General features: G+C 46.4%; 1 protein-coding gene across 1 annotated transcript; it reads left to right on the forward strand.

The window, feature by feature from the left end:
- The first annotated feature begins 651 nt into the window (after window positions 1-651).
- LOC114606273 (uncharacterized) lies at window positions 652-4,866 on the forward strand. The gene has a single exon (XM_028748308.2). It carries the CDS (start codon window positions 2,801-2,803, stop codon window positions 3,722-3,724), a length of 924 nt encoding a protein of 307 aa, XP_028604141.2. The 5' UTR covers window positions 652-2,800; the 3' UTR covers window positions 3,725-4,866.
- The last annotated feature ends 10,121 nt before the right edge of the window (window positions 4,867-14,987 follow it).

Below are 14,987 nucleotides of genomic sequence, written 5' to 3' on the forward strand. Positions count from 1 at the left end.
GAGTCGGACACGACTAATCGACCAAACAAGTTTAATGCAACTAAAAAACAGAAAGTAGAATGCGCGAGTTGTGACCTCCGCAATTACTTTTAAATCACAAAAGGTGCCTTGAAAGAACAGCGAAGTGGTTTTCCCCAGGCGCGCTCCCGGAGCCAGAGGGCAGAGCCCGGAAAGGGAGCGGGTTGGCCAGGGAAAGCGAGCCAGACACCGAAACAGGTCCTCGGCCTTTTTGAAGCAGCCTCAGGCCGAAGAGGCTTTGCTCCTGCCACGTCTCCGGGCTGCAACGCGCTTACTGTTGCGTCACCATCATTATGACGTCATACACGCCGTGCACAAGAGACGAATACTGTCACCATAGACCTTGAGAGACGAGGGAGGGAGGGAGCGGCGCAGAAATGATAGGGAACCAACGGGTGAGAAAATATTCCGTAATGGGGGACGCATCCTACACGTCACAAAAATTCTAGAGGGATTTTGTGGGGAAGGGCAATAACGCTGAACAGGAGACGTGGGGGCGGCTGGGGGGCTCCGTCGGGGGCGCGCCTCCCGTGGCGGAGCTGCTTTCACAATGTCTGCCCCAGAAGCGAGCGCTCGTGAGAATTTGGCCGACGTCGGACGGGGCTCCTGGGCTGCCCTCGCGGGGAAGCGGCGCCCGCAGACACTCGAAGCTCTTCCGCGGCCTCCTTTCCTGTCCGGCCCCAATCCTAAGCGCGCTTGCCTCTGGCACAGGACGAGCGGCCCAGCCTTGGCTGCTCGGGGGCGGGGTCCCCGGGGGTCGGAAACCGTGGGCTGCTCCCCCTCCGTCGGCTGCGCTTCTGGTGCGCTTCGGAGTCAGCCTGCCTGGGACTGGACAGCCGGGCTTTAAAGGGCAGCTTCTGATTCGGAAGCGAAACCGGGCGTGTTCTTCAAGATTGTGATGTTACTAAGACGACAATTCTCTGTTGATATTTGTATTATCAAACACGTACTATGCTAATATATGGAAATATATACTTTGATACTTGTATACAATATATGTATGCTGATGGCATTGTGTTGGTTTTATAGGAAAACTATATTATATTTGAATGGAATCAGACAGTTCTTTTTAAGACATTTTTTTTAAAAAAACATATCCCCTGAACGTGCTCAAAAGAACTCCCTGTTTATATTTACTTTCGTTTAATAAGCTTGCAGAACATAATTTCAGAACTAAAAATAAATGGCAGCATAAAAAGTCTCGTTTTCACACCAGTAAGCAAGAAACACAAAGTGTGGCAAAGCTCATGTTCTACAACTTGATACAGATTGATATGGATCTGCAATCAAAGTACTTTACTTTCATCAAGTTAAATAGGCACCCAGTAGAAAACTGGGCACCATATTTGGCAGGATTTTTATATGGCGCTTGGGGGACTGCCAAATTAACTTTCTTTGAAGCTGTTTCCTAAATTGTAAATAGTAATTGTAGTTCCTTTTTAATTCCTGTTAAAGAACAACTACTCAGTAGTACTTCGTGCTAGAATTTACTATTTGATGCTTATTTGATTTCTCTGACCCTCTAATATTCGCATGTCATCGCTTCCCTTGTTCAAGGGAGCGGAAAATACGTTTGCACCCTTTCTCCATCTACTTCCTTTTGGAGTGCGGGCTAAATTCACCTATGGGAATACAGAGTATGGGAATACAGAGTACGTGAGCGACCGACAGTAGTCTTGTTTGGTACTAAATGTGCATTTATATTAATGTGCTGTATTTGGTCTGCTTGGACATCTGTTGGAATACTGTTGGCAGGAGAAGTAGGAAGGATAGTAAAGAATACTTTTCTAACCCACGTTTTTTATAAATTGCTGTTCTTTCCTTGTTGATTTTTTTTTGGGGGGGGGGGCACTACTATAAACACAGTATGGCTGTTTCCCCAGCATTTCCCCTAATTGTCGTCTTCTTTCTGCTACACCTGTGATGTTGCCTGGTTATTTCCCCCCCCCCCCATGCAGATAATAATTTCCGTTTATATAATCTTTTTGTGTGGTGGTGCCCATCTTGGCTTGCTCTGCTGCGAAATGCTTTATCGCAGTAGTTCCCACTTAGCTAAGCACTGCAGACTCTCTCTTTTTCAAAAGCCAAGCCATGGATCTCCTACTTTTGAAAATGTTGATATCTCTATGATAGTTTTTGTTATGTGAATGGAGCCACGGACCCCCTGGGTGGGTTATGCGCACCCCCTAAGGTCCACAGACCATCAGTTGGGAACCACTGCTTTATCGTGTTGCTCTAAGCAGTAGTCTTTCGCTCATTTCCCCACCCTCACGTATTTTGGTAGCAAGTTTTGTGTTTGTTTGTATTTTGTATTTAAGACTGGAAAACAAATTCAGATTTTGATTTGAGATTACAAATCTTGGTACTCCTGAATACTTTCTGAACCCTGACTCGTGCAAGTATAAGTAGTTGTTTTTAAACTGCTGTACTGGGCTCTAAATAGTTTCAGGGGTCACCTCAATCAAAGATGATTGACTGAGGCAGTCAGTCTTAGGCAGGACCTTAGGCAGCCTTCTGCCCGCGTTGCTGATGCAGCTGCACGTCCAGTTGCACATCCACTTTCAAAGTCCGTTCTAGTCCAGTGCTCTGCCGATAGGAATAGGGACACACATCTTCAACCCTGATGGTGACCAGTTTGCTCATGACAGCTGGACCTGCTTTCCGTGTTGTGTTCACGTTTGGGAGGAGAGATGGCAACCTGCAGGTGTTGCACCCATGTCGCCCTTGTCGGTGAGACGTGATCCGTTTCCCCACTTGCCTATTGCTGTATATAGCCTGTTTTATGTTCAGAACCTCACTAATGAAAGAAAAACCGCGTGTGCTTCGATTTCCAACTCGTGTTCCCCACCATTGCTCACTCAAGTGGCAGCCAATGGGCAGCAGGATCCCTCCCTCCCTCCCTCCCTCCCTCTTCCAGGGTAAGGAAGGTCCCCGCGGGTCTCCCTGGGCAGAGCCAGCGAGCCAGAGGCGGCTTGGGGCCGGTTTCTCCTCGGGGCCGGCTGCGCGGACTTTGCTCGCGATGAGTCTCCGTCGTGAGGAGGCAGCTTTCGAGCCGCTCCGCTGCCCGGGCTCCGATGGGGAAGAAGAGCTCGCCATCTCGGGCGGCCGGCCGTTGCTCCGCGGGCAGGAGGCGTCCGGCGGGGGCGGGGGCGCGGCGGGGGCGCCGGCCAAGCCGCCCTACTCCTACATCGCGCTGATCGCCATGGCCATCGCGCAGAGTCCGCGGCAGAAGCTGTCTCTGAGCGGGATCTGCGCCTTCATCCGCGGCTGCTTCCCCTACTACGGCGAGCGCTTCCCCGCCTGGCAGAACTCCATCCGCCACAACCTGTCGCTCCACGACTGCTTCGTCAAGGTGCCCCGCGAGCCCGGCCGCGCCGGCCAAGGCAGCGACTGGAGCCTGCACCCGGCCGCGCAGGGCATGTTCCGCCACGGCAGCTTCCTCCGCCGCAGGAGGCGCTTCAGGCGGCCCCCGCTGCCTTCCCCGGCCGCCCCCGGCGCCGGGACCCCGCTCCTCCTCCTCCCGCCGCCGCCGCCGCCCGGCTCCGCGCTGCCCGGCGGGGAGCGGCCCCCGGGGGCGGAGGGGGGCCTTGGCCGCGGCCCCCGCAGCTGCTCCTTCAGCATCGAGAGCATCCTGAGGGGCCCCTCGCCGATCCCCACCCCAGGAAGGGCAGCCCGGATCGCCGCTGAAGGATGCGAGCGGTGCTAGCTCGGATTGGAGCCCGAAGTGCAGACGCTCAGGCACAGACTCACTTTCTGGTGCTGCTCCTCCTCCAGGAGGTTTTCTGCCGACATCCCCATCTCAACTGGTCTGGGATTTAGGGAGGGTTACTCTTGGACATGAAGTGTTCACAGCGCCGAAGATCTGAAGAAAGGCAGTCTAGTACTTCCTGATGTTTTAAAATAACTCAACAAAAAGACTTTACTGTAGTATGTTTGTAGAATGGCTATGATGTGATAAACCTGTTAGTCTTTAAAGTGCCACCAGGTCACTGTTGATTACCTCTCCGGTTTATTCTGCTTTATTAGATGTTCATTGTTGTACAGAGGGGCTAAAAATCACAACAAAAGCAAACATTTGGTATGAAAAGTTACAGGATTTCAACAGGAAGTTCAGATATGCATTGACTGGAAATTAAGCAGCATAACTGCCTGAAAACCTTTATAGGTGCAAAACGTTTTGAAAGCAGGGTCGTATATAACCATCCCAATAATGTGAGCACAAAGCATCATGAATTGCACAATAAGAAGGGCAACTGAAGAGTCCCTAACAGCGCTACCACAGTTTGATGTTCTGAGAAATCTACTATCATCACTTGCCTGTGCAAAATTAATCAAAAGTAGAAACAAAATTGAGAATCGCCCCATATCAGTTTACCAAAGATTTTAAAATGCCAAATGGATGTTAGACATATCTAAATAGAAAGTCCAGCTAAATATTTATTACATGTGACCTCGGTTATTGGAATTTGCTGTAGTGCATTGTTGAAGTGATATCTTGTTTGGGACTCAGATAAAATGATATGTATCTTTCTGTCTGATTTTTAATAGAGATTCATTTATTGGACTGGGGGTGAATTCATTCATTTGCTGGTTGGTGCTGGCCATAAAAGTCATATTAATTGGTTAACTGGTTAAAAAGATATTGGTTAGGTTTTTTTAAAATGACAACAGCATCATTAAATTGGTGGCTGATTGCTCTGGTATGAAGCATTTATTATTATTATTCCAGCAGACTTTTAATTCAGTTCTGATTTTATGGTTTAATCTCCTGTATCCCACTTAGAGGTGACTGTGATCAAGCTGTATACAATTAATGAAATACAATAAATAAAAATCGGATGTGGAGTACTGGGAGGGTGCAAGCCTTTCACTTTCCTCCTTGTACTTTTTTCTCTAGTTTACTTTACATCCAGTGTCAGGGCTCAGCTAGAATAAAAGCTTATTCCAGAACAGACTGTGGGGAAATAAACTGATGTCTTTTGTAGCATTCTAGCCTCCCATGTTGATATCTATGGAGGAACTACATAGCTGCCATATTTGAGGTGACCGGCCAGTGCTGGAAGTATAGGAAACAAGACCTAAAGAAGCTGAACTCAAGGCTGAAGGGGTGCTGAATGCCCCTCCTCAAAAAGCTTTACCAAAACTAAAGCTGATGCTGTTCATGAAACTTAGGTTAGAACTTTGTTGTTGTTTAGTCGTTTAGTCGTGTCTGACTCTTCGTGACCCCGTGGACCAGAGCACGCCAGGCACTTCTGTCTTCCACTGCCTCCTGCAGTTTGATCAAACTCATGCTGGTAGCTTCGAGAACACTATCCAACCATCTCGTCCTTTGTCATCCCCTTCTCCTTGTGCCCTCCATCTTTCCCAACATCAGGGTCTTTTCCAGGGAGTCTTCTCTTCTCATGAGGTGGCCAAAGTATTGGAGCCTCAGCTTCACGATCTGTCCTTCGGGTGAGCACTCAGAGCACTTCCCTAAGAATGGCTAGGTTTGATCTTCTTGCAGTCCATGGGACTCTCAAGAGTCTCCTCCAGCACCATAATTCAAAAGCATCAATTCTGCGGCGATCAGCCTTCCATATGGTCCGGCTTTCACTTCCATACATCACTACTGGGAAAACCATAGCTTTTACTATACGGACCTTTGTTGGCAAGGTGATGTCTCTACTTTTTAAGATGCTGTCTAGGTTTGTCATTACTTTTCTCCCAAGAAGCAGGCGTCTTTTAATTTCGTGGCTGCTGTCACCATCTGCAGTGATCATGAAGCCCAAGAAAGTAAAATCTCTCACTGCCTCCATTTCTTCCCCTTCTATTTGCCAGGAGGTGATGGCCCCAGTGGCCATGATCTTCGTTTTTTTGATGTTGAGCTTCAGACCATATTTTGCTCTCTCCTCTTTCACCCTCAATAAAAGGGTCTTTAATTCCTCCTCACTTTCTGCCATCAATGAAGCAGAAGTAGATGTCTTTCTGGAACTCTCTAGCTTTCTCCATAATCCAGCGCATGTTTGCAATTTCGTATCTGGTTCCTCTGGCTCTTCTAAATCCAGCTTGCACTTCTGGGAGTTCTCGGTCCACATACTGGTTGAGCCTACCTTGTAGAATTTTAAGCATAACCTTGCTAGCGTGTGAAATGAGTGCAATTGTGCGGTAGTTGGAGCATTCTTTGGCACTGCCATTCTTTGGGATTGGGATGTAGACTGATCTTCTCCAATCCTTTGGCCACTGCTGAGTTTTCCAAACTTGCTGGCACATTGAGTGTAGCACCTTAACAGCATCATCTTTTAAATTTTTAAATAGTTCAGCTGGAATACCCTCACTTCCACTGGCCTTGTTATTTGCAGTGCTTTCTAAGGCCCATTTGACTTCACTCTCCAGGATGTCTGGCTCAAGGTCAGCAACCACACTACCTGGGGTGTACGAGCCATCCATATCTTTCTGGTATAATTCCTCTGTGTATTATTGCCACCTCTTCTTGATGTCTTCTGCTTCTGTTAGGTCCTTTCCACTTTTGTCCTTTATTATGGTAATCTTTGTACAAAATGTTCCTTTCATATCTCCTATTTTCTTGACGGTTCTTCCCATTCTGTTGTTTTCCTCTATTTCTTTGCATTGCTCGTTTAACAAGGCCTTCTTGTCTCTCCTTGCTATTTTTTTGAAATCTGCATTCAATTTCCTATATCTTTCACTATCTCCCTCGCATTTTGCTTGCCTTCTCTCCCCCGCTATTTGTAAGGCCTTGTTGGACAGCCACTTTGCTTTCTTGCATTTCCTTTTCATTGGGATGGTTTTCGTTGCTGCCTCCTGTATAATATTGCGAGCCTCCATCCATAGTTCTTCAGGCACTCTGTCCACCAAATCTAAAACCTGTTCCTCACTTCCACTATGTATTCATAAGGGATTTGATTTAGATTGTATCTTACCGGCCCAGTGGTTTTTCCTACTTTCTTCAGTTTAAGCTTGAATTTTGCTATAAGAAGCTGATGATCTGAGTCAGCTCCAGGTCTTGTTTTTGCTGACTGTATAGAGCTTCTCCATCTTTGGCTGCAGAGAATATAATCAATCTGATTTCGATGCTGCCCATCTGGTGATGTCCATATGTAGAGTCGTCTCTTGTGTTGTTGGAAAAGTGTTTTTGTGATGACCAGCTTGTTCTCTTGATAGAACTCTATTAGCCTTTGCCCTGCTTCGTTTTGATTACCAAGGCCAAACTTGCCAGTTGTTCCTTTTATCTCTTGATTCCCCACTTTAGCATTCCAATCCCCTATAATGAGAAGAACATCCTTCTTTGGTGTCACTTCTATAAGGTGTTGTAAGTCTTCATAGAATTGGTCAATTTCAGTTTCTTCAGCACCAGTAGTTGGTGCATAAACTTGGATTACTGTGATGTTAAAAGGTCTGCCTTGGATTCGTATTGAGATCATTCTATCATTTTTGCGATTGCATCCCAGTACAGCTTTCGCCACTCTTTTGTTGACTATGAGGGCCACTCCATTTCTTTTGTGGGTTTCTTGTCCACAGTAGTAGACATGATGGTCATCCGAACTGAATTCGCCCATTCCCATCCATTTTAGTTCACTGATGCCCAGGATGTCAATATTTATTCTTGCCATGTCATTTTTGACCACATCCAACTTACCCAGGTTCATAGTTCTAACATTCCAGGTTCCTATGCAAAATTTTTCTTTACAGCATTGGACTTTCCTTTCACTTCCAGGCATATCTGCAACTGAGCGTCCTTTCGGCTTTGGCCCAGCCGCTTCATCAGCTCTGGATCTACTTGTCCTCCGCTCTTCTTCAGTAGCATGTTGGATGCCTTCCGACCTGAGGGGCTCATCTTCCAGCGTCATAACTTTTATATGCCTGTTGTCTTTGTCCATGGAGTTTTCTTGGCAGGGATACTGGAGTGACTTGCCGGTTCCTCCTCCAGGTGGATCATGTTTGGTCAAAACTCTCCACTATGACCTGTTCATCTTGGGTGCCCTGCTCGGCATAGTTCATAGCTTCTCTGAGTTATTCAAGCCCCTTCGCCACGGCAAGGCAGTGAACCATTAGTTAGAACTAATGGAGGGATAATGTCATTCTGGAGAGGTGACTCCACAGAAGAAACAAGTACTAGTCACAAGTTAAGTGGTATGACAGGTGGCAGTACCAAGGAGTTCATAAATATCGACAAAGCATGGTGAGCAGGTGGGCAGGCACTGGTATTGGTGAAGCCCTCAGGAGTGTGGTGAGTGGTGTCATAAGTGTCTGTTCTGATCAGGACTGATAGTGAGAGCTATTCTGATGTTTTTTCTAATGTGCAGAGAAACAAGAAAAAAAAGGTCCACAGTTTATCCTTTACAATATTTTGGAGCAATTTCCTTTGGGCTAGCTTGAGTGTGGGCAAGATTTCTTCAGCAGGAATAAGTCCCACAGTGAGAATGTATTTGGACTGCCAGCCACTAAGCAGTTATTTACAGCGTTTAAAAATGCTACCATGCTGCCTGAGCCAAGGAGTTAAAATAAATATCAGAGAACACTGAATTTTGCTGCCCTCTAGTGGAAACATTAATTCATCTTCCAAGATTTAGGATATCAGAGTCACAGATACCGAACGAAGAAAACTACTTCTTTTTTTCCTTTTTGAGAAATCCGCTGATGGACTCTGAAAGTGAACACATTTATGTGATACATATAAATCAAGTTAAGCTAACAGAAATATAGTCGAACCTGTGTTGGATAACCAAAGTCAGCCTGCTCAGTTTCCTGCATGCCCCCACAGGAAGGCGCAAGAAAATCATGAAGTCAACAGCCCTCCCCCATTCTATACCTCTGGCACCTATAATTATGTTTGAAAATGGAGCTTCCAATTACCTATCATGGCTTTTGATAGATTCCTTATGATTTCATTTAATTCTTTATAAGCTAGGGGCTATCATCACATCCTATCACAGTGAATTCCATAAGTTACTCCATTTTATACTGATTAATGAGACAGTGTTTTCTCTCTCTCTCCATTGTAAATTTCTTTCATGTCCACTCCCAGCCACATTTTTGTCCCAGATATTTGAGCCATCTAGTGACTGCAGAGTTCATAATACAAATTTGCCGAGCTGGGCTGAGAGCCAAATGGAGTGCCATTTCCCCCTCAAAGTTTCCTTCTGTGTATAAGTGCTCAAAGCCAAGTTAACATTTAATATCATCCCTTACTCTCTATGAAACTGAGAGCCATTCGTTTACAGTGAAACACATATGAACCAATTGAAATGGTAATGTAGTTTATTACCCTCCCCCAATTGCTTTTTTGCATGAATAAATAAATGAATTTTCACTAAATTAATCCTGGTTAAATTTGACATCTGCAAGTTTGAGGTGTGTATGTGTCAGACTACCCACCCCCCTCACCCCCTCACACTCCTGGGCCCCACAGGGGTGCTGCAGAAAGAATGTAGTTGGTCAAGGGAGGTGTGAACTCAAAAAGGTTGAAAACCTCTGCTTTTGGGGATTCAACCGTCATCCAGCAAAGCTGCAGAGATTGCATTTTGAACTGGAATATCTGTGTAGGATGAAGGCAGAGATGCACTCACGTACTCAGGTTGTTTGAGATATTTCCCTTTGATCCATATAAGGGGAAAATGAACATGAGAAATCACTTTAATGGAGAAGATACACATACACAAAAAGATAGCTTAATGAGTCAGTTGGTCAATTGCTTACCATTGAATGGAATTATTATAAAAGGTCCAGCAAAAGATCATTGACGTTGCTTGCACACACTAGTCCTGGTCCTGCCTTAGTTTGATCACAGAACTCCAGATGGCACTATTCAACCACTTTCAAAAACCTAAACAGAATATGTTTTGTAAAAACTTCTTTAATAAGGTACCTCAAGGATTAGCGTGCTCTGGTTTTCTGATGGCACAAGAACAGGGTGGCCCTAGATTAGGCAGAGGGAGGTGGTCACCTCAGCTGGCCAATACTGGGGGTGGGTGGGGGAGTGATGGTAAAATGTTGGAGGACAGAGCTGGGTGTCCCACACAGTCTGCTGTGCGCCCCCGAAGCAAGCTTGGCACTCTCAGATGTGGTGGAGGATGCTGTCCCTATGCCATTGTTGAAGTAAGCTTGAAATGCCATTCCAGCCAGCATGGAATCGGGAACCAGGCTCCATCCTGTCCTTTTAACTAATGCATCAAAAAGTATTGGGCTGGCCCTGCATGAGCGACATTTAATGTTACAACTGTCTGATTCACTAGTGCAAGTGGCCAGCAAACAATATTTATAAGAGAAGATACAATGCCAAGATTGCAAGTTTGAGCCTCACCTGAATCCTTTACTTTAAATTATTGTGGGCTTTGTTTGAAATGAAACCATACTGGTTGCTGCATGCAGACAGACGTGGAAAAACCAAAGTGGGCTACGCTGTCTTCAGAGAAGCAGGCCACTCCCTAGGTCATTGCTTTTTTACATGCCATTGCTTTTGAAGATACTCCAGGCAGTGTGTGATACTCTGTAATAGGAGCTGATTTAATGCTAAGGGTTTGAGTTTAATGTTCTGGATAATTTCCTTTAAATCTCATGAGTATGGAGCAGATGAGGTGTATTTAGGAAACCTCGCCTGATTTTATTCTCTTGGTAGCTGAGGAGTTTACTATGAAAAAAGCCTCTCAATAGATGATAAAAGTTAATTAAGAGAAAAAGAGAGATACAAAGCCAGGTGTAGCACCTGCAGGTAGTAAAGCAGGAACTTCAGTTCACCTTTACCAGATAGACATTAATTGCCATGAGGGCAAGGAAAGGCGACCACCTCAAGCAGCAGGATCCACAGGGGCAGCAAATCTGGTCTCCAAGGAGCACATTGCCTGCTGACGCCACTGTTGTTACAGTGTCAGCGATAGCTGCGGCCTGCTCCTTAGAGGCTCAACTGCCGCCTCCTCAGCAGCAGCCCCCCCCCCATGCCACCTCTGCAGCAGTGGCTTGGTGAATAGGAGGCACTGCTGGTCTCCTCCCACATTTGTTCCCAATGTAGATTTCCCCCCCCCTCCCCTTTTCCTGAGCTCTCCACTCACTCCTTCTTCCCTGGTCGGGAGGATCCACCATTTTGTGGTTGTGTCAGATGCGAAAATATCTTGGACCCTGTTAGGAGTTGAGGAATCTTCCTGTGGAGTCTCTGTTATGGACCAGAGTCATCTTAGCTGGAAAGTACTGGTAAGTGTAATGTGAAGCAAGGGAGACCATACTCAGAGAGGAATATGACAGCAGATGAGCCCTGTTTAAGTTGTGTGGTAAAAGCAATAGAAAAGTCATGTTGTGATATAATCTGTTCAGATAACATCCCAGTAAACACTATTTTTTCCTGCAGAGAGAAAGTAAACTAAGAATCTAATTAAGATGGCTCTATGACCTTGTTTAAAATGAATGCCCTTCTTTGCTAAAATAATGATCCTTCTGACGAAAGAAATTGAAATTTTTAACTCTGGGTTGTAGCCTATGCTTTTGTATGCCTGAATTACTGTTACCCAAATCTCTTGCTAGGAGTTTTGTGCAATTTGTAATGTTGTGTTGTTGTTCATTTGTCAACTCCTCTTACATATGTTACAAGTGTGAGTTTCTCTGTGAAAGTGATTACCACCTTATGCTTTTAATATCCTGAAATATGTTACTGGTCCCTGCTAAAAAGCAAGCAGTGCCTGGCTTTCGTCCCGGATGGTTTTTTTTTTTCTTTACTGGGTATAAGTGGCACTGTTTCAACCGTAGGTGCCATGTCCAAGAGGCCGAACTACCTTCGCCCCCCCTTAAATTATTTGAGGGGCCCCCTGCCCGGTTGATGCATACCCTGCAAGCCAGAACAGCCAATTCCTAGAGCAGAAGGCCAACAGCCTGCGAAGGGTTGGGGCAGCCTCACACCCACCTTTTCCCAGGGCAAGCCAAAAAAGCCCAGGTTCCATCAGATAATATTTTGTACCATTTGTGTGTGTCAACATTTCCCTTGCAGGAAAGGTGGTATACAAATGCAACGACTAACTAACAGATTAAGGAGGCCTGGGATCAGATGGGGGGGGGGGATAAGGGAGGGTGAGGGGAGATTCAGTACCCTCTTTCTGCATGCACCTTGGAATATTACACACTGCTCCCTTCTTTATACAGTGGTACTGTTAAGTTGTGGGTGAACATATCAGACAACACAGCGATTCTTCAAACAGCTCTTGTTTATTCACAGGCCAGAACAGAACTGAACTGAAGGGTTCAGTCAGCCTGCTTATATAGAGCTCTACTAGAACACAACAGTAACAATTTTCTGTAACTATCCAATCACTGAAAGTTACTTTTGATTCCTTATTTGCATATGTGGACCTGAACTATCTACAGTATCCCCCTGCTGGCCCAGGGTGAGAACTTCAGTACATAACACCCCTCCCCACCGAGATAAGGCTTAGTTACAATCGTAATGGTTTCCTTATATATATGCCTGCCGGAAGGAGAAAACGAGGTGCAAAGAGCCAGAAGATCATTATTGGGACTCACAATTCCTCTAAAACAAAGAATCGGCAGAGAGCCAATGCCATCTTTCCTGGCTCAGAAACAGAGCGGGTTGAGGAAGCCAAGAAAACGGAGCAAATTGAACAAACAGTGAGTAACAACGTTGGGGGAACCTTACCCCCCCTTAAGGAGGATGACAATGACCCAACTCCCCCTCCTCCCAGAAAAAGCTAATCCGTCCAAGAGGGCAAGAGCAGGAGCAGGAGGGATTCCTCCCACTCCTAACGCTGACCCACCCATGCCTCTAGAACAAGATATCAGAGGAGCCTGCTTTCGACCGATTCCGGATACGCACCCCTACCAAGAGATTTGCATGCTGTCTGCAGAAACTTTGGTTCTCCAAAGACTGAATGAAATCCTCACCAAAATAGTTAACATTGAGAAACAATTGGATACTAGTTCCTCCCCTTTAAATGCCCAAGGGCTTAAAAGGATGATAAGAAATGACTTTGTTAACAACTCACCAACTCAATCTATGGATGAAGTGAGGTCCTGTTGCAAACGAACCAGATAATGCTTGAGATTCACCGATAGACTCCTAGGTGGATGAACCGCAGACAAATTACTATGTCCTTGTCTCAGCTCCTGAATTACCATTACCGAAATGTAGATCTAGAAAATTTCCACTTCCTGCCTACCGTGAGAAACACAACGCACCTATTTATGACCTTTAGGTCATCAGCCCTACCATCTCGACTCATGGAGATAAAGGATACTCTATGGTGGTTCCATTCTCTCCGCCCAGTGAGGGTATTTAAGGACGAAACAAGGAGGCAATTGGTCCCTTGCATAGAGTCAAAGCTAATGCGGATAAGGGAAACCAAGCTCAACACTAGAAACACTAATTGCCCAAAGGAAAAAAAGAACTCCGTAAGCCTAGAATTACAAGACCTGAAGAAGAGGCTAAAGACTGAGATTTCTACCCAAAATATAAGGACAGTAGAGTCTAGAGCACAATATTTAAAGACGTCCAACAGCTCTTTATCCCATAGAAAGACACCAGTGCAACTCCCTGTTCCTTTTTCAAACATCACCGAATTAGATGAGGAATTTGGCACCTCCAACATTTCTATGGCAACAACACCTAAAGAACTCTATGTTGCTGACAATCTGGAGATATCCAGCACCAAATATACATCTGGACCTTTGCCTAATGTTCCAAAAACTTATCAGAATTATCAACCTTCTCTACTGTACTCCGTCCGGGCGAGACAGGATGGACAGATCTTCCGAAGCTGGCTCTTTGTTGGCCAGTGATCCACATTTTATAGCGCGTACCTCATTAATACTCCCACAGCCACAGATAGAACCAACAACCCTCCAATCAACCCAGGAGGGAGAGGGGGATTGACAGTTAACGAAACACCATGGGACTGTCCTCCCTGCTTGGGGTGCGGTTGGTTGGGTTTTATCTTCTAGGGATACTTACCCTATCAAACCTCCACCTCTTCCCCATACCATTTTGACCCAGGAGTCCTGGCCCAAGGATGACTTGTTATTGAGGGGATGTTACCCCTCTATTGGGGAGGCTAGTTTGGGGTCTGGGATTTCCACTATTGAAGGGCTAGGGAGGAATGGCGGTGGGGCTAGATATCTCTATCGGCGAAGGGTTTCGAGATGCAGTGATCCTCGAACCCCTTCCAATCTACGCCCCATCCCAAGGGATGAGGGTAGGGAGAGCAAGGATTACCCACCCCCGTCATTGGTGCTGTGCAATGCCAGGTCCATAGGCAACAAAACCGCCACCATGCGTGACTTTTTTGTCTCGCAGGGGATTGACCAGAGACCTGGGTACAAGAAGGCAAAGTAGTCTCCCTACATGAGATAACACCCCCCAGGTTTCTCTGTCCTCCATCAATCGCGGACTGTGGGTCGGGGGGGAGGAGTAGCGTTGTTAAACCAGGAGGATTGCTCTTTCAGAGCTCTGCCATCACCGGTGATCTCCGGCATTGAATGTGTTGGTCTTGTGTGGGGCACCAAGGAGAGCTTGGCTGTCTGGCTGGTGTACCGACCACCTAGCACACCGGCAGCCACCCTGTCAGACCTGCTGGAGGTGGTGGCGGGCTGGGCCTTGGAGTTCCCAAACCTACTGGTTTTGGGAGACTTCAACGTCCATGCCGATGCCGCTCCCTCCTCACAGGCTCTGGACCTAGTGACTTCCATGGTAACACTAGGCCTCTCCCAGTTTGTTTTGGGCCCCACTCATCAAGCAGGCCACACGCTGGATCTGATCTTTGGGACTGGCATAGATGTGATCATGCTCCCCCCTGTGGAAGTGCCATGGTCTGATCAATACGCTCTGAAAGCCAAGATTGACTTCCTGTTCCTCCCCTGCTCGGGTGGCGAACCTATTTGGGCTCGTCCACAAAAACAGATGGACGAAGCCTTGCGGGACCCAGCTTCTCCTGGCGACTCATTAGATCAGTGTTTCCCAACCGGTGTTCCGCGGCACACTA

The sequence above is a fragment of the Podarcis muralis genome, chromosome 11, assembly GCF_964188315.1.
Source record: "Podarcis muralis chromosome 11, rPodMur119.hap1.1, whole genome shotgun sequence".
NCBI classification, from domain to species: domain Eukaryota; kingdom Metazoa; phylum Chordata; class Lepidosauria; order Squamata; family Lacertidae; genus Podarcis; species Podarcis muralis.